This window comes from Balaenoptera acutorostrata, chromosome 3, assembly GCF_949987535.1.
Source record: "Balaenoptera acutorostrata chromosome 3, mBalAcu1.1, whole genome shotgun sequence".
Classification (NCBI taxonomy): Eukaryota; Metazoa; Chordata; class Mammalia; order Artiodactyla; family Balaenopteridae; genus Balaenoptera; species Balaenoptera acutorostrata.
In genome coordinates, this window is record NC_080066.1 from 170,467,550 (window position 1) to 170,489,296 (window position 21,747).

Below are 21,747 nucleotides of genomic sequence, written 5' to 3' on the forward strand. Positions count from 1 at the left end.
TGACGTGTTTGGCAGCTCTCCTGCCTGACAGAGATGGTCCCTTTGTGTTGATAAATCACCTTAATGTGCCAGGCTCTCCAGCAAATAGAACAAGGTCTTGTGCCTAAAGGAGGCAAAGCTTTCTGTGTGCTCCATGTTCTGCTTGGCGGCGGGAATCCTGGTCTCCAGGTGGAACGTGGGGTGAATTTGTGTGTGTTCTCCTGGCTAGATTGAGTCAGTATGTCCAGGAGGAGGTCCAGGGATTACCCAGGCCTGGGGAGGACCCCCGTGGGTAAGTCTAGTCCAGAACCTGTAATCAAGATGTAATTGTCATAAGCCTAGTGAATGTCCAGTTGCAGATGCCTGTTTACAAAGCTAGCTCATAAGTTAGGCTGAAAGGAAATGTTCTTTTCCAAAAGTCCTTTTTATAATCATCTAGGGGGAAAGGGATAAATTGATAAGCCCCATTAATCAGAGGACTCTTAGAAATAATGTAAAAAGACTCAATTTACAAATACAAATGCTGCCAAAGCATGCAGAGGTAATTTTCTGTTTTCTCAGGCACTCCTGCACTAATTCAGAACCCTTGAATGGTGTATTCCCTTCAAGATGTATTTTAGATTTGTTTATGAGTATTGTAGCAAATTGTCCATGTTGATACATAATATATGTAGTTCATCATTAGAGTTTCTTTGAATTCAATAACCAAACACTTCTCCTTATAGACTGCTTTTCTGAATTGCCCGTGACTTCTTTTCTTCCCCCCATCCAGTTTAACTACTGCTTTGATGTGGACTGGCTCGTAAAACAGTATCCACCAGAGTTCAGGTGAGTTCCACGGAGTGATGGATGACGTCCTAACTGTAATGCAGCCTTAAAACACACGATTTGTGTTTCTCAGGCAGCTGCCATGCATCTTCTTTGAATATTTCTTTTGGAACTATTGAAATCATAAAAACGTTAAGTTATACTGGGAAAACAGCATTTTTTGATATATTCTAACTAATCACAAGCCTTCCTAATACAGATTTTAGCATGTCCTTCTGTTCTGTCCAGAAGTAGATTAGGACATATTTCAACCCAAATAAAAGAATTTTAGGTCCAATGTTAGTATGAAGGAAAAGGTCACTGCCACCTGCGTTCTCGACCTATAAGCATGCCATGCTTCACTGGGCACATCAATGCTGTTCTGTTTTTGAGACACTCTTGTTTCACAAGTGATTTTTCATGTAGCTTAGGAGTTAATGCAGGGGTCATAGGGCCTTCCCTTACCCAGATTATGGAAGTGATGGGTTTTCGGTCTGTCTGCCTCATATTAGGCAGTGCAAACCAAATAAATATGGCATCCCATGGTGACATGCCACCTGTCCCATTTCTAACACATTGACGTGGCAGAGTCCCATAACAGCAAGTAAGGTGGAGGAATACCCATGCAGGAAAATGGTTGTCAGGGTCCTCAAAGTCCATGGTGCATTTAGCACATCAGATTGTGAGGACTGTCTTGAGTCACAACCCCTCCAGGTCACAGCAGAGCTTCAGGCTCAGGCCACGGGGCTCCATTATAAAGGTAACCAGTTACCGAAGGTTAATCGGTCACTGTCCTGTGCCGGCCCCGTACTCAGTCACCACACAGGCCAGAAGCAAATGTCGGTGGTCAGCGACCCTTAACTGGGCGCCAGTTCAGCTTCATGAATGATGGATTTTAAATACTCCTGATCTCTTTTTCAGGAAGAAACCAGTCCTGCTCGTGCATGGCGACAAACGCGAAGCAAAGGCTCACCTACATGCCCAGGCAAAGCCTTATGAAAACATTGCCCTCTGCCAGGTAAGCTACTCATTGCCCTTCGAGATCATGCTTAGTCTGAGAGTTGGAAGGAAATTGAGATCTTGAGTCTATCCACCCACCTAATGCGGGAATCCTCTCTCCAGCGTCACCCACAGACATCTGTCCAGCCTTGGCTTAAACGCTTCCTGAGGTAGCTCATCCTATTTGTGGGTAGCCCTCATGGTTGAAAGATTTTCCTTTATGTTAACCTGATATCTCTGTAATTAGTCAGGGTTCTCCAGAGAAACAGAACCAATAAGGGTGTGTGTGTGTGTGTCTGTGTCTGTGTCTGTGTCTGTGTCTGTGTCTGTGTGTGTGTGTCTGGAGACCCCAAGAAGCACTGATGTTGCAGTTTGAGGCCAAAGACCGACTGGAGACTCATTCCCTCTTCCTGCAGGGAATCAGTCTTTTTTTTATTTCTTTTCCACTTTTCAACAGACTGACTGAGGCTCACAAACATTCTGGAGGATAATGTCCTTTACTCGAAGTCCACTGATTGAAATGTTAATCTCCTCAGAAAATACCTTCACGGCAGCATCTGAGCAAATATCTGGGTGCTGTGGCCTAGCCAGGTTGACACACACAGTCTTCTTCCTCTGCCTTCTACGTTGGTCCTAATTTTCCCTCTCTGGAGCCACGTAGACTGAGTCTCCTCCTTGCACGTGTCAGTGATTCTCGTATCTGAAGTCATCTGTTTTGTCCCCCTAGTTTTCTCGTTCAGGTTCAAGCGTTCACTTTCTTCAGTTGTACCTGGTATATCAAGGGTTCCCTATCTTTCCCCAACCTGCCACCCCTCTGGTTGTATCTATTTTGTCCACGTTCCTGTGGAAACAGAGGTTTCAGCATTATTGAGCAGGTTTTTTGGATTCAATTCAGTGGCAGTTTCTTTCTCTGAAGGCAGCTTAAAACTGGTAGTCTTTATTGTGACAACTTATCCAACTCACATTAGCTGCCATTGACATTTCACCCATAGCCCTTAGTTCTTTTGCACAAGAACCACTCAATACTGGAGAGACCCATAGATCAGAAGCAGACCTCTTAGAAAACTACCTCGCGAGTTGTATGCTGCATGTGGTCCTAGTCCGATGAGGGGCGTTAAGTGGTCTCATAACAGGCTTGGTTTGCTGGGACCAAAGCAGAGAAGAGGCGAAGAAAAGGCTGTTTCTTTATATATTCCCATGATTTTGTCCTGATACTTTCCAGTCAGTTCATGGAAATACAGTGTGACCAGTGAGTCTTGGAGTTTCCTTAGGACTCATTGTTCTAAACTCCACATCTGAAAGGATCTTTTTATGTGTGGCATTTTGTGTAAGAAGCAGGCAAACTGGGCGGGGAGGGGAGGCAAGGGGGTAGCATGGAATTCAGAAAATGTTTACATTTATGATTTCCTTCCTGTGGTGGTTCTGAAGTGGCTGGTGTAATATTCACCTTTTCCTATTTGAGCAAGTTGGTCAGTCCATTCATGAGCAGCTTGATGAATGATTCTTTCATGGCCCTTTTCTCTCCTGGCCAATAGCTTAGTGAAATTGGCTCAGGATTTCTACTCTTGGAGTACAGAGACAAGAGTGAACTACATAGAACCTAATTATTTTTCTTTTCCGTTTTCCTTCTAACGTCCTTTTTCCTCCATCCATACAAGGTAAAAGAATTCCAACTCAAGTTTTATCACTTCTTCTAGCTATAGAATATTATCTATGTGTGTATGTGTATTTTTTTAAAGATTAAAACAGTGAGAAATCTCAACCTGATCAATTTTAAACCCGTCTCACAACATTTTTCCTGTGATGTAACTCACTGTACTTTATGTAGTTGGAGTTTTAAATTATTCCATCTCTTTACCCATCCTGTTTGCAGCTCACCTTCTACACAAGATATGCCTTTGCTTAGCAGTTGCCTAAAATCCCCTTGTTTTGCATTTGTTTCCAAAGACAGAAGAGGTTAAACTGCAATAGGATAGCACTTATCAGACTAATAGTGGGCAGAAAATAAAATAACACGGGAATCCTGAAAACCAGCGATAAAATCAATGGAAATACAAAGTGTTTTTCAAATGTACTGAAAAGTTTAGGAAAGGTGGTGGCAGGCCTAGTGGCATGCTTCAGGCCAGCCACTAGAGGGTGTAACGAGCCCTGTCTTCCAGACCTCGTGTGAAGGGCCTCCGTAAGCTCCCAGCTCTAGTCTGCAGGACATGGTGATTGCCCCATCCTGACTTATTGAAATACCTTTATATCTTGTCTTTTTTTTTTTTTTAAAGGAATTCCTTTATTTTTATTTATTTATTTATTTATGGCTGTGTTGGGTCTTCGTTTCTGTGCGAGGGCTTTCTCTAGTTGTGGCGAGCGGGGGCCACTCTTCATCGCGGTGCGAGGGCCTCTCACTATCACGGCCTCTCTTGTTGCGGAGCACAGGCCCAGACGCGCAGGCTCAGTAGTTGTGGCTCATGGGCCTAGTTGCTGCGCGGCATATGGGATCTTCCCAGACCAGCGCTCGAACCCGTGTCCCCTGCACTGGCAGGCAGACTCTCAACCACTGTGCCACCAGGGAAGCCCTATATCTTGTCTTTAAAATGAATTTTTGAATTTTTTTTAGCAACATAGTGTCATTTGACTAAGCTGGGTCACGTTAAGTCAAAGAATAAGTGGATGCTGACACTTTTCCCATTTTGCACACCTGGTGGTCCAGGTTCAGACTTCCTGGGTTCTGTCCCAGCTCTCTACCCGCTAGCTGTGTCATTCTGGACCCATCACTTAACCACTTAAAGCCTCACTTCTTCATCTTTAAAATGAATTACTAATACTGTATCTCATAGGGTTATTGGGCAAAGAATTTGGTGCATTTGCCAAAAAGAAGCACCCATTAAATATTATCTGTTGCAATTATTATCATCCTTGCTTTTGTGCTTAGACTTGCCCAAAAGCACACAACAAATTGCAAAACTAAACTCAGAAGCCAAGTTTTTTGACCACTGCTTTTTCTGAGCTAAATATTAATTTACAGAGTGACAGTCTTCATTCTAATTTTGTAATTTAAAGACGTGAAATACTGGGATTAACATATACACACTACTATATATAAAATAGATAACCAACAAGGAACTACTCTGTGTCACAGGGAGCTATACTCAGTATTTTGTAGTAACCTATAAGGGAAAAGAATCTGAAAAAGAATAGAGATATATATGTATCAATATAACCGAATCACTTTGCTGTACACCTGAAACTAACACAACATTGCGTTAATTTTTTTTAAAAAAAAGACATGAAAAAAAAAAAAAAAAAGACATGAAATGCACTTTCCTGCTCACTCTTCTGTGGCCAGACCACACAAACGCATGCCAGTCTGTGAGCAACCCGAACACTGAGTTTACAAGGGCAGTGAACTTGGCCACCTGTCCGTGAGCATCCCCAAGACAGGGGCTATGTCATCCTCACCTGTGTATTCCAGTTGCCCATTGCTGCCCCCAGCAGACAGGCCCACCTGTAGAGAGTGGGCAGGGGGGGCGCTTTGATTTTAATAGCACTTGCTTCCATTTGTAGAGTGCTTACCCCGTGCAGCTCCTTTTCCTAAGCGTTCTATGTGTACTTTTCTCATTTATTCCTAACAACTCCCTGAATCTCCTAACAGTACCCTCATTTCAAAGAGTAGAAAGATGAGGCATAGAGATTCAAGTATTTTCCGAAGTCATACATAGTTGTGAAGATAGGATTTGTGTCCATACACAGAATTCCTAGCTGGTAAGCTATTCTTGGCATCTCTATTTATTTTAACTTTTTCATCTTGAGGCCTAACCAGGGTCTTGCTATACTGGATGTGAGATAAAATGTTTTACTTCCCCACCTACCCCACCCCCCATTTGTTTGTAAAGGTATCATTTTAAAACATGAAAAATGGATTTAATATATTTATTTTCAGCATCTTCTATGTTATAAATGTGAGAAAACTTTTAACATCATAATGTCTCAATACTGCCACCACTTTCAATGTTTCTTTTAAATATGCTTTGAAAACTTTTTGTGTGTATTTCTGTATAAGCCAAATATCTAATTTTAAAACGTTGCATAGAGTCATTTGTTTTTACTAGTTTTCTGGCATCTAAAGAAATTAGGCTTCTCACTTCTAATTACTGTAATTAAAAATGCAATATGTATTGAATCATTCTGGGTAACAAAAAAGTTGTTCTTTAAAAAATGAACCTCGGGCTTCCCTGGTGGCGCAGTGGTTGAGAATCTGCCTGCCAATGCAGGCGACACGGGTTCGGGCCCTGGTCTGGGAGGATCCCACATGCCGCGGAGCAGCTGGGCCCGTGAGCCACAACTACTGAGCCTGTGCGTCTGGAGCCTGTGCTCCGCAGCAAGGGAGGCCATGACGGTGAGAGGCCCTCGCACCGCGATGAAGAGTGGCCCCCACTCGCCGCAACTGGAGAAAGCCCTTGCACAGAAACGAAGACCCGACACAGCCAAAAATAATTAAATAATTTAAAAAAAAAAAAGAATCACTAAAAAAAATGAACCTCACTGGATGCTATTCTAAAAGCTGTTTTGAATCTACAAACAATAAATGCTGGAGAGGGTGTAGAGAAAAGGGAACCCTCATACACTGTTGGTGGGAATGTAAATTGATACAGCCACTATGGAGAACAGTATGGAGGGTCCTTAAAAAACTAAAAATAGAACTACCATATGACCCAGCAATCCCACTGCTGGGCATATACCCTGAGAAAACCATAATTCAAAAAGTCGTGTACCACGGTGTTCATTGCAGCTCTATTTACGATAGCCAGGACATGGAAGCAACCTAAGTCCATCGACAGATGAATGGATAAAGAAGATGTGGCACATATATACAATGGAAGATTACTCAGCCATAAAAAGAAACGAAACTTGAGTTATTTGTAGTGAGGTGGACGGACCTAGAGTCTGTCATACAGAGTGAAGTAAGTCAGAGAAAAACAAATACCGTATGCTAACACATATATATGGAATCTAAAAAAAAAAAAAAAGGTCATGAAGAACCTAGGGGCAAGACGGGAATAAAGACGCAGACCTACTAGAGAATGGACTTGAGGACACGGGGAGGGGGAAGGGTAAGCTGGGACAAAGTGAGAGGGTGGCATGGACATACATACACTACCAAATGTAAAATAGATAGCTAGTGGGAAGCAGTCACATAGCACAGGGAGATCAGCTCGGTGCTTGTGACCAGCTAGAAGGATGGGATAGGGAGGGTGGGAGGGAGGGAGACGCAAGAGGGAAGAGATATGGGGATATATGTATATGTATAACTGATTCACTTTGTTATAAAGCAGAAACTAACACACCATTGTAAAGCAATTATACTCCAATAAAAATGTTTTAAAAAAATTAAAAAATAAAAGCTGTTTTGGCGATCAAGGGCTTGTCCACTAGAGGGCAGTAAAAACTTTAAAAACAAAAAAAAGTTGACCTGAATCTTTTCTAATTTAATTTTCAATAGATAGGGATATTATTGAGTTTTTAAAAAACAAGTAACTTGACCTCTTTTTTATCCTAGGCAAAGTTGGATATTGCATTTGGAACACACCACACGTAAGCAATTTTTATGAAATGGGGGAGGGAGGATATGAGTTTAATAGATCAAAGGATGCTCTTCAGAAATCGCCCTTAGAGGGACTCATGTGATGATTTTGCTGGGGGAAAAGCTATCAATTAGGAAGCAGAGGAAAAGGAGTTGTTTCTGAACAGCCTTAAGACCAAGTACCAGGATTCTGGCTCTGGACATTAAAGTCTGAATCTGTGATGCAGTTTCTGCTTTCTCTTGAGGGCGTTCATTATAGCCGACTGAGGGGGATAGATTGTGGTCCGCGGTTACGCATGACTGTACGTGCGGTAGTCACATGCCTATGGATTCCACTACTTTAAAGAAGGTCTTGTGAATTTTCTAAGATTCTGAGTTGCATCAAATAGAATACTGTTGGGTCAACTCTGTGCTGTGATTGAAAGAAAAACTGTTTCACAAGAAGTTGTCATCTTGAGAGGCTGGTACGTGTCCCTGCTTCAAGACATCTCAGAAAATTCTCTGAGGATAATTTCTGAGACATTGCCAACGACAGACAGGAGAAACTTTTCTCTTACTTCCTACTTGATACGTATCAGCTTGACTCCCGTTCTATTTGAGTCTTACTGTTTTATGGAGCCCTTTTACGTAATTGTTGTCTAGCTGAGAAAAGAATAAGACATGGTTGCCTCGATTTCAGTATTTTTGTAAATCGTATGTCTCTAGAAATATGTCACACTCAAAAGAGTGTGACAGAGCCTTATCTTTCTTCTAGACCAGCAGTGGAAACAGGTAGCCTGCTGCTTCAGGCATGTCCCTTTGGGTATCTGTCCCTAAGGCAACAAGGAATCTCATGGGAGGAAGTGTTTGCCCCGAGTCTTGAAGTGACCACTGTTTTCCTGATATTACGCCAAAAACGAGGGCATATGTTCATCATTCTCTTCGTAAGCTTAAAGCTATATTTTGCCAGTCTGTCTCCAGAAAGGAGCCAGAGCAGAAAGCACTGAGCCACTTTGTGAAAGGATACCTATCAAGCATACATTATCTGGTTTTAGGTGCTCTTGTGTAAATGTTGCTGCATTTACCAACCACCCCTAATTGGTAACTTTAGTGTAATGGAGGGTTGTAGAGAGTGACCTCAAGCACCTACCTAGCTGGAGTATCAGGCACAGAGCTCACAGAATGCTAATTTCAGCAAAGGATACAAAATAGCACTGAATAGGCTGAGTCAGCATCTTAGGCTCCTGTAGCTGCACCACCGTGGGAGACGCTGATGGGCAGCAGTAGTCAGCCGTCCTGGGTAGAGATTCTGCCAGTAAAGTGTTGCACCAGATGGGTCCTTGTCCCCCACCCTTAGCTGGAACCCTAGCCTAAATACCTTACTGATTCCAGAATACATTCAGCAAGCCCTGTTTTGGATCCTGGGCATGATTTGCTAGACCTGCAGTGCGGGATTCCTGTGCAGGGCACACGTTCTGTGCCCGCAGCCAGCGTTTCTTGGGCGTATTCACACTGCACTTAATATGCTAGCGAGTCATAGGAGAGCCTGGGTCCGGGGAGGGACTGAGTGCTGGGCTGGCCCAGATCTGACACAGTAGCATTTGAGGGGGGCGGGGCTATCCTTTTTTTTTTTTTTTTAATGCTATTCAAAAAATTACTTGGTCCTTTGTCTTCATTTTATAGACTAGAGCCCCCAAGTAGGTAGGCAGTTTTCCTCCAGCCAGTGTTGGAGACAGGACTAGAACTGTTTATTTTTGCTTAAGTTCTTTTTTTTTTTTTTTTTTACAACAAATTTTTTTTTTTTTTTTTTTTTTTACAACAAATTTTTTTTTTTTTTTTTTTTTACAAATTTATTTATTTATTTTTGGCTGTGTTGGGTCTTCGTTTCTGTGCGAGGGCTTTCTCTAGTTGTGGCAAGTGGGGGCCACTCTTCATCGCGGTGCGCGGGCCTCTCACTATCGCGGCCTCTCTTGTTGCGGAGCACAGGCTCCAGACGCGCAGGCTCAGTAGTTGTGGCTCACGGGCCCAGTTGCTCCGTGGCATGTGGGATCTTCCCAGACCAGGGCTCGAACCCGTGTCCCCTGCATTGGCAGGCAGATTCTTAACCACTGCGCCACCAGGGAAGCCCTGCTTAAGTTCTTAATTTACTTTTGTTGTTTCCTCACTGCTAAAATTAAGTCTGTTTCCTTTGGCACACACACACACACACACACACACACACACACACACACACACACACACACACACACACACACACACACACACACACACACACACACACACACACACACACACACACACACACACACACACACACACGCTTTGCAAGTCCATTCTTCCTTCGCCTCCAACACATGCATTTTGCAGGTTAGACCCAGCAGAGTTCCTCATTCAGAGTTGAAAGTGCCTAGGGAAGTAATGATAGACCCTTTCCCCACTCTGTAGTGTGTGTGTGGTTTACTTTTTGTTAAAATGCCAGTATTTTGTAGGAGATTGAACTCATGCCTTGAAATTACTTTCCGTTGTTCATTTTAAAATGTTCTAAGAGTTATTCATTAAATATCTATTACATTCTTGAAGCACAGCTCGAGGGGATGTAAAGTGTTTTGAGACATCGTGGTGTTTGTCCTTCCAGCTTTTAGTTTTTGGGTGAGAGAGGCAAGACAAACACATGAGCTAGGAAAGAAGGAAAGCCTTCCAGCTCCTGGTGACAGGTGTGAACGCGTCCCCCGCCCTCCCCCGACAGAGTGGAGCTGCCACAGTAACTCTGAAGGAGTCTCCGGGGTCACACTTGCGTCAGCTGGTGGTGACTACTTGCGGAGCATCTGGAAGTGACCAGATGCAGCCCCATCCTCCAGGAGCTCGTGGTCCTCTTAGAGACGGTGAACGAGCTCCATCCCTGCTTCCAGGATGCTGTGAGTCCCGGGGCTTATCTCATAGTGCTTTAGCATGCTGAAGCTCTTTGGTGGCCCCCAGAGCGGGAAGCAAAGGCACCTCCCACGGCCCTGAGACTCCACAGCGGGAGGGAAGCGTCAGATGTGGCCGTGCAGCCAGGAGCAGACTGCAGGATGGGCCTCTCTCCTCTTCGGGCTGTAGCAGGGCCTCCCCTCCATGTGACCCACTCCTGCCCAGTAGCATGAAGTAGCTGCGGCCCTGTCCAGCCCAGGGGAAGCCGTGCACAGTGAGAGGAGGATCCAACATGTGTGACCCAAATAAGCGCTGCTTCTGGTTCACGTGGGGAGCTGGATAGTCCCCATGACCTGTCCTAGCCACGGATTCTGCAGTTGTAAAACGGGAACAATAGCGCCTTCTCTGGATTGGGTGGGATTCAGTGTGCTAGCATTCTGTGCGGCTTCTAAAGCAATGCCTGGTACATAAATGCTCCACAGACATTAGCTTGCCTTCCCCCTGTGCAGGAACAGCTTCAAATAGGGGAAATGTCCCTTCTGCCACCCCCATAGCTTAATAGATAATATGCAGGTCAGTATTCTTCAGGGAAGACCTCATTTCTTTATATGTTTTATCCATTTTTAACTCTGACCTTATTGGGACATGCCATTTTGGCTATGAAAAGATTAATATGACTCCCCTTAGATTAGTTCTCAATGCTATTTGATAGGATTCACTGACATTAGTGCATGATTTTCCTGTTAATTGCTGCCTTAACTAATGGAAATATTTGTAAAAGTTAAATCATGAATTCATAACTGGCTTATTCTTAATTACAGTCAACTACTAATTTGGCAACTGTGTATGTAAATTTGCTCAGATTTCAGGGAGCACATCTCATACATGGAAAGAAGATTGATTCAACAGCTGTCATTTCTCCAGCTTTGCATTAATTTACCATTTGCCAGCTTGGGTTAAATTCTCATTCTGGCAAGAGCTAAATCTCATTCTGTGTTTGTATAGTCTTTTCTGTATTTTTTAATGCTAATAACCCCATTCTATCGAGATAGTATTTGGGATGTTGTTTATTTGAGAGAACCAGTGGTTCATTTTTTTCCCACGTGTAAACTGACTTCCATCAGTAAATGTTAAGTAGCATTTTGGCCTCCATAGAAATAAGGCAGAGTTACTGCCTTGAATGAATCTCTAGTTGGGGGAGAGAGAATTTAGGTTCCTGAAATAATTAGAAAACCATCGGGAGGCCAAGAATCATCCGAAAGTAGATGGCAAAGTAAAGCAAGGCATGGAAGCAGTAGAGGGAATGTACACCTGGAGTGTTTTACATTTAACAAAACACGTACTGCATTTCATTCTCACATCAGCCCTATGAAGTGAACACGGAGTTGATCCTTCATGCCACAAGTGAGAAGCCGAGGCTCAGGGGACATGGAACGACTCAGAGATATTAAATGACTTACATAGGGTCCTATGACTTCTAACTGATGAACACTGGTACTTAGGTCTTCCAGCTTCAGATGGAAAGCTCTTATCTGTCCTGTTCCCTCCCTCTCACTGGAATTAAACTAAGAGAAATAATCTGATGACTGGGGAGGCCCCATGGGAAAGAAGGGAATCTCTAGGGCTGATTTGAGTAAAGGGAGAAGAAAAGGGAAGACTTACCTCAAGCCCAGGTACACGCTGGTGACAAGTCTGGCGTCTGTAGAGTATGAAGAAGGATCAGTCTCTTGAAAATGCAGCATCTTCCAAACTTAAACTGCAACCCACAGTAGGAAATGCGTTTGTCATTTCAGTCTGCTGCACGTGTCTGTACTGATAAGTGCTGAAACAAGAGTGTCACGAACCAGCACTTAAATATATGCAGTATACTCCTGAGTTTCTAATTTATTCTGTTGCAGTTTTTTTTTTTTTAATGCTAGGCAGCCACGGCGTAGCGAGAGGTTGTGACCATACTCTGAAAACACTGGACAGGAAGATTCCTGTTGTCCCTGATAGTAATGGGTGATGCTGAACAGATAATAAGGAGCCAGGCTACAGTGGGGAGGGGTTTAAAGTGCCGGGACTGGCCACGTGGACGGGATGGAGCAAAAAGTTCATATACCAGCAAATACTCAGCATTTTGGAAGGTGCTTTTCCACTTGTCACTTAAGCAGACTTTGATAGCGATGATGTATAGGAGAAAAGAAGACTAAATGTTCAAAGTTGGGATACTGTAATCAGAGTTTAAAGAACTCCTTTAGCTATTACATTTGCATCAGAAAGGTATTATGAGAGTGCTGTTAATGCTTTTTGATCCTTTTTCTGTTTTTAAAGGAAAATGATGCTACTGCTGTACGAAGAAGGCCTCCGGGTTGTCATACACACCTCCAACCTCATTCACGCTGACTGGCACCAGAAGACACAAGGGTTTGTAGGGTTCCGGCCATTTCTTGGTAGTCACTGTGTGTGCTGAGAAAGGTCAAAAGCGAGAACATTCGATTTATTCTTTTTCTCCTGTTTTTTAATTGTGAAAAAACCCAGAATTATGGCATAGAAAAGAGACACATGTAAAAAAAAGTGAGAGTGTTCTTTTACTACCTCCCCCCAGTTCCTCTGTTGAGGTAGCCGGTGTTAACCGTTTAGCACATAATCATCCATAACTGCCTTTATTATACCTGTAAACATACATATTTATACACCGTAGTTTTTTTCTAGTTTTTACAAAATGGCATCATACATACACTCTACAGCCAAGTAGATCCAAGGATCTGAGGCAGGAAAGAGGATGAAAAATGAAAGGTCTGAACCTATTATTTTTCCATTAAGACCCTCCTGATAACTTTCTTGGTCCTCACTTATTCCTGCACCCACTTTTGCTTGCCACTTCCCAGCAGGTGTCAAAAGAAAGCTTGGGGGTTGATTGTACACTAAAAATGTCCCCTCACCCCCAGTCAGTTTAGTTTCCCATAAAACAAATCTAAACGGCTGTCTTTTTAGAGCCTGTAACATGGTTGTGAATCTCCAAAAGAATTGAACGTGAAGGTTTTTCATGGCTTTTTTTTTTTTTTTTTAATTACTAACCCTTGGTCCTTGGTGCATGTATGCCAGATCAAGGTTTTGATCTCTTACGAGAAGTTTAGGTTTATTTTTAGGGATTTTAGGGACTTGTTCAAATCATTTCACCCTTTGTTCTCCTTCCCAATAAGGCTTTATTACGACCAGCCTTAATTTCGCTTTCTTTCACTTAAGCTGTTCTGCACGTCTCTGCCTTCCTGTGTTAGAAGGAACTCAGCCTTTCAAGAGTATCTTCCCCTGCATCCTCCTCCTCGTTTCCTTGCTCATACCATTGCCCAGCCTGGGCTAGAACCCTAATCCGGGGCTCTGACTGAGCCCAAGTTAGACCTTCAGTTGAGCTGAGACAGAGAGCCTCCCAGCCCCCATCCTCTGGGCCTGCTGGACCTGAGTGGGCCGTGCAGCACCAGAGCTGCCTCTTCCCTCACACAGCCTTTCCCTGAGCCAGGTGTGTGTCGTCCTCTCTTCACTCCCCTTCCCCACCATAGCAGGTGGCTTGATCCCCTGTCCCCACTGCCTGATGGTTTTCCTATAAACATGTTCTAGTTTCCAAGTGTCCCACTTAAGGTACGCTTCTCAGAATGCAGCATTGTTCCGATGGGTTCAGGGTCTCGGGGATGGACTGTCTCTAAGAGCCTCAGCCGCAGTGCTCTTGGTCCACCGAGCTTCCGGTTAACAAGGTCTTTGCTGCCCCACGAGCTTCTAAGCTGCTAGCTTGGATTCTGGGACTCGTGACTCATGTAGCCCCATCTAAAAAGGAAGTGAGATTAACATAGCTTGTTCTTGGGGGAACAATAATTAACGTAGCTAAAGGGATTTATCGAGTTGGCTCTCCTGTGGCTCAAAGAATCCCACCCACAGCCTCTAGCCCTCTGGAGCTTGAGCTTATAGGCAGCCAGGTCTATTTCCTTAGGCGTCTCTGGGTTGGCTACTATGGGGAAGGGATTAAGGGTAAATGGCTCAGGTGTTCATTTTTCTCCTTTATTTAAAAAAAACTTTTAATTTAAATGTTTTAAAAAATGTATTGACTAGGTAACTTCACGTGGTTCAAAACTCAAAGTACCAAGGGTATGAAATCTACCTCCAACTTCCCTCTGCCGGCCACCCCAGAATAGGAGGTGCTGTTATCTCACGGTTAGTCTAGATTCTACTCTGTCTGATACTTTCACGTCGTGGGTTGTAACTTTCTTAAAATATTGGCTTGGCCAAAAAGTTCGTTCGGGTTTTTCCGTAAGACCTTTTGGAAAAACCCAAACGAACTTTTTGGCCAACCCAATATTTAAAAGTAGTTTTTTTGTGTAATCCTATTTCCTAGTCAGCCTGTCATGGCTCTGCTGATTCTTTCCTCCTCCACATGTGTTCCAGCCATCCTTTTCACCTGCTTCTTGGTCTGCCTGTTAATTTCTCAATTTTAAAATTACTTGGCCCCGGATGATTTCTCTTCTTATTTTGTGAAATGTTAAAAACGCCTCACATCTTGGTATCCTGGTTTAGAAAGTCGTCGTCTGTCATGTTCCTCATCCAGAACTACTCTCATGAGTGGACCTCTAATCCAGGAGGAGCCCCACCCACCCTGTGGGCTCCGAGTTGCTACTGGGAGGAGAGACCTTAGCCAGCCAGCCCGACATGGTCGTGTTACACGCACAGGGTCAGAGGGAGGCCCAGAGGGGTCACCGAGCTTGCCCAGAATGACACAGCCAGGTAGAAGCAGATCCAGGTCCAGAGCCTGGACTCCCATCCTGGTCGCAAGTATAACCCCTCATGCGAGGGGTCACCTCGAGGTGGGAAGGGAAGGTGTGACTTGCCACCCTGCTAGAAACGTGTACAGAGTTCACAAGACGCACAGCCGGGATCCTCGTGGTTCTGGATCCTTCCTGCCCTGACGGCCTGCCTCTTACTAGTCTCCTTGGAGGGCTGCTGGGTGAAAGAGGAATTGGGCAGTTTCTCTTTTGGCTTGTTGGGTAGAAGTGTGGTGGAAATAAGCCAAGAAGGGGAAAAAGGCAGACACAGCTCGTACTTGCTGAGGCTGCTTTAAGTTAGACCCTGTTCATTACCTCATGGGCGCCTTGGTGAGGCAGGACTGTTAACCTGATTTTGCTGTTGAAGAAACAGCACAAGAAGTTTGAAGCCATACTTATTTGTAATCTACAAGGGACCAGTTCACAGAAGGACTGGGTTTAGCTGTGGTTGTTTGCCATTTGTGGGTATGATATAGAAGTTTTGGCAAAGTACACTGACAAAGAATTGATGAAAGATGTCTTTAAAGTTTTTTTACTGAATTATTTTAAAGTCTGAGGTTAGTGTTAATATAACATGACTAAATGTGGTCTATACTCATTCCAGACACCAGATGTGGGATTATATGTATCCCATATGTTATATATGAAAGTGAGTTTGTTTATTGAAAACATATTTGCACATACATTTTTTCTTAGATAACTTTTATTTTCCACTTGGTTAAAGAGCTACATTGACGTAGGCATGGGCAGAACCTTGCTGGGGTTACTGCTGGTGGTGTGGAGTTGCTATAGCAATTAGGAGTAGAGCACTTAACTGTTGTCATCAAGTCTTTAAAAATGATGTAGAGGTGCGAGGGGGAATAAGGAAGGTGCGTGAATGAAGGAGGGAGCATGGAGAGACTGAGTTGGGAGAGGCGGGCAGAGGCCAGGTCTTACTGGGTCTTAAATTCACAGTGAGGTTTTCAAAAATAATTCTGAATATGATGGGAACCATTGGAGTGGTGCCGTCAGATTTGTTTCATGTTTTATAAGGGTGACCTTACCTACCATGTGGAGAGAGGTAGTGAGAATTCACCTCTTCCTGAGGGTGAGTGCCTAATCAATACAGAGGTACCACTGTGATCAGCTGTGCTTCTGACTGTTAAAGGTTATATATTTTTTTCCATTCCAGAATATGGTTGAGCCCCTTGTACCCACGAATAGTCCATGGGACCCACAGATCTGGAGAATCAACCACACACTTTAAAGCTGACCTCATCCAGCTACTTGATGGCTTATAACGCCGCTCCCCTCAAGGAGTGGATAGATACCATCCAGGAGCACGACCTCTCAGAAACAAAGTACGTGGCCTCTTAGCAACTTGGGGTGCTTACCTTGAACACCATGTGAGGTCTGGAACACAGGGGCCCGGCAGGAGATGGCTGTCCTTCGGGACGTGATGAGAGCAGGGCCTGTCACTGTCTGCACCTCCTGGTCCTCAGGCACTGAAGTGGAGGCCGGGAGATCTTGCCCCTCACCTGAGTGCCACCACCCCACCCCTCCCATCCCAGCCGGAGAGCTTTCTCTTAAAATTGCTGAGCTCTTTGCCTGGTACCTTATACCCCGTGGGTGTCCCACCATTACTTGATGTGCTCAAAAATGATTTTAAGTGTCAGTTACTCCTCTGAAGAGGCATCTCAAGAAAGTGGGTTGGCTCTTAGAATATTTCTTGCTTAATGTTAGTTTTCATGCATATTTTGTGATTTGGGGAGTCCACAAATCACTATGTTCTGTAACTTGTGCTTTATATCTTTTTAGTGTTTACCTTATTGGCTCAACCCCGGGACGTTTTCAAGGAAATCAAAAAGATAACTGGGGACATTTTAGGCTTAGGAAGGTAACAGAATTTTTACTATTTTACCATTTTTTAAAAATTTAATGTATGTTCTGTCCTTTTTCATTTATAATTGGTATATTTTGAAGGCAGCTTCATAGTATCTCTAGCACAATTCTGGGCAAATAGGAGGCACTTGATAATTGATTGTCTAATTATAGTTTCCAGTAATTACTTGTATTTTAACATTTTGCCTCATTTATAGGTGTAGAGTTAACGATTCTACATGGCAAAAGTACGTGGAGGATTTTTAGTTTTTTTATTTCTTGTAATAAAGATAGAGTTTTCTGGGGTTTTTTTAATTTTTTATTTATTTATTTATGGCTGTGTTGGGTCTTCGTTTCCGCGCGAAGGCTTTCTCCAGTTGCGGCAAGCGGGGGCCACTCCTCATCGCAGTGCGTGGGCCTCTCACTGTCGTGGCCTCTCTTGTTGTGGAGCACAGGCTCCAGACGCGCAGGCTCAGTAGTTGTGGCTCACGGGCCCAGCTGCTCCGCAGCATGCGGGATCTTCCCAGACCAGGGCTCGAACCCGTGTCCCCTGCATTGGCAGGCAGACTCTCAACCACTGCGCCACCAGGGAAGCCCAGTTAGAGATTTTTTATTCATATAAGTATTATAGCTTTTGATCAGCACATCAAGGATTTTTAACACAAATTCAACACAGAGCAGAAAATAGTGTTGAGTGAAGACTACAGCTGAGCTATGATGTGTTTTGTTTGCTAAACCATTGCCCTGAGAACTGTAATTATGACAATGACATTTGCTGCTGGTATGAAAATAAGCCAAGAAAGGTCTTTAACAAAACTAAACAACCAGCAAGTTAAAGCTTAAAGTTTTCTCCACCTCTCTCTAGGAGTCAGTTTATCGACCTTAGTAAATTCCTTAAAGGGGCTTTCTTAAAAGCCCCTCTTTTTCCATAAATTATTTATGTTGTGTGAGAATTCCGCCCGGCCAATGACAACTTTTCACTTTAATTTCCTTTTGTAAGTGAGACCACAGCTGAAAGCGGGCAAGGTCTCGAAGCCACCATCTTTCTGTCTTGACCTGGGGAGGAGAGGGTCCCACATACTGGCTAAGTGCACAGCTTTGTGGGCGGATACCCACACCGGGGGCCAGATCCTGACCTGGTTACAAGCCATGTGACCTTGACTTGCTCCTTAACCCCTCTTGACATCCATAAAATGGGCATAACAACAGTACTTCCCTCACAGAATTGCGTAAGGATTAAATGAGGAAATGAATGCAAGGCACGTGCTGAGTGTTGGGTAAGCACTGGTGTGTATTAGCCTGTGGGCCGGTGTTTCAGAACGGCCCGGTGATGGCCCATATCGTGCAGCATCCCAGTCTTACTGGAAGCGGAGTAGCATCTTAGAGTTTGCGGCCACTTTCCACTGTCAGGAACCCGTGTTGCATCATAGCTGCGTTCCAAGGAAGATGGGTGATCAGACGTCTGTTCCACTGAGGTGTAAAGAGAAGCCCAGGGCCTTGGCTAGGGCCATGTACCTGATCAAGGACTGAGCCCAGAATAGCCCAAAATAGAAGCCGAGTCCTGTTGTTGGCTCAGTCCCGTTTCCTATGCCATGCTGCACCCAGGGTGGAAGTTGAGAACTATTTGGGCTCTTTGGGGAAGTGCGTTTATAAATATTAATGCCTACTCTGTGGTAAGGAAAATAGTACGTATAAACTAAACAATACATCCATCAGAATATGAGCTCCCCTGGGGCAGGAACTGAGGCTTTTTTTTGTTGTTGCCATCTCCAGCCTCTAGGAAGACCTTCGGTACGTGTTTAAATGGATAAAATTTCCCAGTATTTTCTGAATTGTTTCTGCAGCTTTGCATAAATATCAGACAAAGCAGGAAATGCAGGTCAGTCTTCTGCAGTGCTTATGGTAGTATGTATCTAAATGTAAATATATTCCCTTTTATTTACAGAGCGTCACAGCTGCCTAGATCCCAAGAGTTAAACCTCTTTCAAATGATACGAGTCAAAATATACAATAGCTTGACCTCCTAGTATTGTTTAGGTATGTTAAACCATTGCAACTTCAAGGCAGAAATCTAATTTCGTGTGGCAGGTTGGTGCTTTATCTGACATCGCTACTAAAATGGGTCTTCTTTTTATTTTTTTAATCTCTTTTTGCTTTTAGTACAAATCAAAGAATTTTGGAAGAAGAATACTTGTGTCCACTTACTCCATTAAAATAAAATATCTTCAGTATTTAAAAATATTTCCCAAAGAAGGAAAAAAAAACTACCCATGGGTATGAACTTGGTCGCTAATATTTTCAGCCTTTCCTTGTGAACGAGGCATTCCAAGGGCGGAAAACCGTGTTCTGAGTTGTCACAGCATTTCTGTTCACGTGTTTGGAGTGACAGTAGCATTCGTTTTTATTCTCTCACAGCTTCTGAAAGAGCATGCCTCATCCATACCTAAAGCAGAGTCCTGGCCTATAGTAGGTCAGTTCTCAAGCATTGGCTCCATGGGGGCCGATGAATCAAAATGGTTGTGTTCTGAGTTTAAAGAGAGCTTGGTGACACCGGGCAAGGAAAGCAGGACCCCAGGAAGTGCTGTTCCTCTCCATCTGGTGAGTGCTTCTCCTTGAGGTCACCGTTCTAATCCTCTGGTCCAGGAGAAGAAACAAGTAAGTCCTCTTTGTCATAGAGAGATGTTTCATTCCGTGGTTTGGGGATGGAAACAGCAGTACGTTAGCTTAGTCATTTGTAATCAAGTGGCCCTAATATCATTTGGTGCTGGGAGCTTGCTGGTTTGTTCAGAGCTCCATCTCAGCCACAGACTAGACGGCGAATTCTCCATTCCTTCCTTCAGGTTGTCAAGCCAAGGGAAAAAATACTTGATAAATCATTGCCAGCAGAATTACAAGCATTATTAATTTAGAGACCTTTGAATTAATAATTTTGCATTCAATTCTGTGTTAATTTGTCATTTCAGAGGGAAAAAAAATACTCAAATGGAAATGTAATTTTCTTTCATTGACTGTAAATGCTTTCTGTAGTTTAATTACTAGAAGTTTAATTTTTTTCAGGAAGATAGGAACTTGTTTAAAATTTAAAGTACATTTTCTAAGTCTTTAGGTATTTCTACTTGAGATTTTCATTTTCTTAAAAACGAATCTTCATTCCTTTTAACAAATAGTTCTTCAACGTGGTACATTCCAAGTGTTTTTTTTTTTTTTTTTTAGATATATCCTTCAGTGGAAAACGTGCGAACCAGCTTAGAAGGATATCCAGGTAATTGTTGGGGAAACTGTCCCGATTGTATTTTTTGTGTGTGTGTATTTCATAAATGCCCTGGTAAACTTTTTCTTTTTTAATTTTACTGGGATATAGTTGATTTACAATGTTGTGTTAGTTTCAGGTGTAGAGCAAAGTGATTCAGTTATACATGGCCCTGGTAAACTTTTTAAAACAAGTAATAAAAATGCCTTCCTCCTTGAGACCAGAAAAGTGTTGGTTAGAAATTTAGAGATTATTCTCTCTTAACTAGATAAGGATCATGAAAGTAGGTAATATTGAGCAGTGCTGTGGTCCAAAGATGATCCCATGCAGTTGGGCAGTTTGTGTGTTGTTTAATCCTCACAATAATGCTCTGAGTGATTGATATTTTTACCAGTAAGATTGTTCTCACTTCTGCCACCAGCAGATTGGTTGTCCAGACAAGACGTCCGGATAAAACCAGCTTCCCCTACAGCTGTGTGTCATACCTTTCTCCGACCTCTCTCTCCCCGCATCCCCCCTGCCCAAAGTACTGTGTGGTTCTTCCAGATTTGAATCCCAGATACAGATAATATTGAAGGTCCGGAACTTACGCTGAATACTGAGATGAAACCTTTGGTATAACCCAGTTGATATATCTCATCTTGCAAGAGCTTCATCTGTAAATCCTAGGACTGTTTTGTAGACATCTTTCCGTCTTGTCCTCTATTTCCCTTATGTCAGTGCTAGGCACTAAACTTATTTAGAATTCAGCAACCCCCCAGATAGTGCATTAAGGAGGTATTATCCAGAAACCCAAACAGGGTAATGCCTTGGAAAAAGGGGAAGTCTGATTGGCATTTGCTTATGGCTGGAAGCAGAGTTCTCTGAATTAGACCAGCTTAGTCCATTCATTGCTTATCAAACTACATGTGACCCTGCCAGGAAAATCTCAGTAGGGTTTGGAGTGTATTAGCCCATTTGTTGCTTTTTAACGGCAAGCTAAAATTACTTCACTGAGACTCAGGGACATGGTGATTTTCTGGTTTGTTTGGCTGCTTTTTTTTTTTTTTTTTTCCTCCTTTCTGTACTTCTGATAGGCTAGATCCATTCAAAGCATGTTTTTTAGTAGGGAAGAACTTGGTATTTTCAATAAAGCTATTGTGTAACTGGTCCTTGAAACCTCAGCTATGTTCTTAGTTAATTTGTAGTGGGAGATACAACATGCCTTATTCGATATGTCAGAAATTTAAAGCCCTCTTTGGATATAGATTATTATGGAGAAGTTCTAACGTGTTTGGAAAGTCACTGATGAATCTACAGTGAACTTTCTTCCTTTCAAAGAGGAACAAAAATTGGCTTCTAATTGTGTTTCCACTTGGAACTGTGTCTTTGTTCTTTTTGTAGGACTATGGCTTTTAAAATTCCTTTTTAAAAATGTAACTGTTTACTGAACACTTTAATTTAGTGATCCTTTTATTTCATTTGTAAGAATCTGTGTAGCTAGGACAAAGTCTATTTGGAAATATCAGTGTAAAAGGTGAAGGAGGCAGGAGAACCAAGTTTTTATCCTAGTGTGCCCTCCCCCAAGTGTCCTGGTCTTGGGGAAAAAACAGGTGCACCAGACC

At 43.1% G+C, this 21,747-nt stretch overlaps 1 protein-coding gene and 1 long non-coding RNA gene across 2 annotated transcripts in view; one reads left to right on the forward strand and one right to left on the reverse strand.

Annotated features, from left to right (window-relative positions):
- The window catches only part of LOC103001858 (tyrosyl-DNA phosphodiesterase 1), a 75,376-nt gene that overhangs the window by 9,231 nt on the left and 44,398 nt on the right, over nucleotides 1-21,747 (forward strand). The window contains 9 exon segments of the mRNA XM_057542477.1: nucleotides 752-807; nucleotides 1,708-1,804; nucleotides 7,334-7,368; nucleotides 12,557-12,649; nucleotides 16,205-16,292; nucleotides 16,294-16,373; nucleotides 16,831-16,909; nucleotides 19,309-19,491; nucleotides 20,107-20,155. Coding sequence (XP_057398460.1) covers nucleotides 752-807; nucleotides 1,708-1,804; nucleotides 7,334-7,368; nucleotides 12,557-12,649; nucleotides 16,205-16,292; nucleotides 16,294-16,373; nucleotides 16,831-16,909; nucleotides 19,309-19,491; nucleotides 20,107-20,155 — 760 coding nt within the window.
- Nucleotides 750-12,066, reverse strand: LOC130707542 (uncharacterized). Its single transcript, XR_009007461.1, has 2 exons — nucleotides 11,906-12,066; nucleotides 750-919 (listed from the first exon to the last, which is right to left on the reverse strand). It is a non-coding gene; the product is annotated as an uncharacterized LOC130707542 (long non-coding RNA).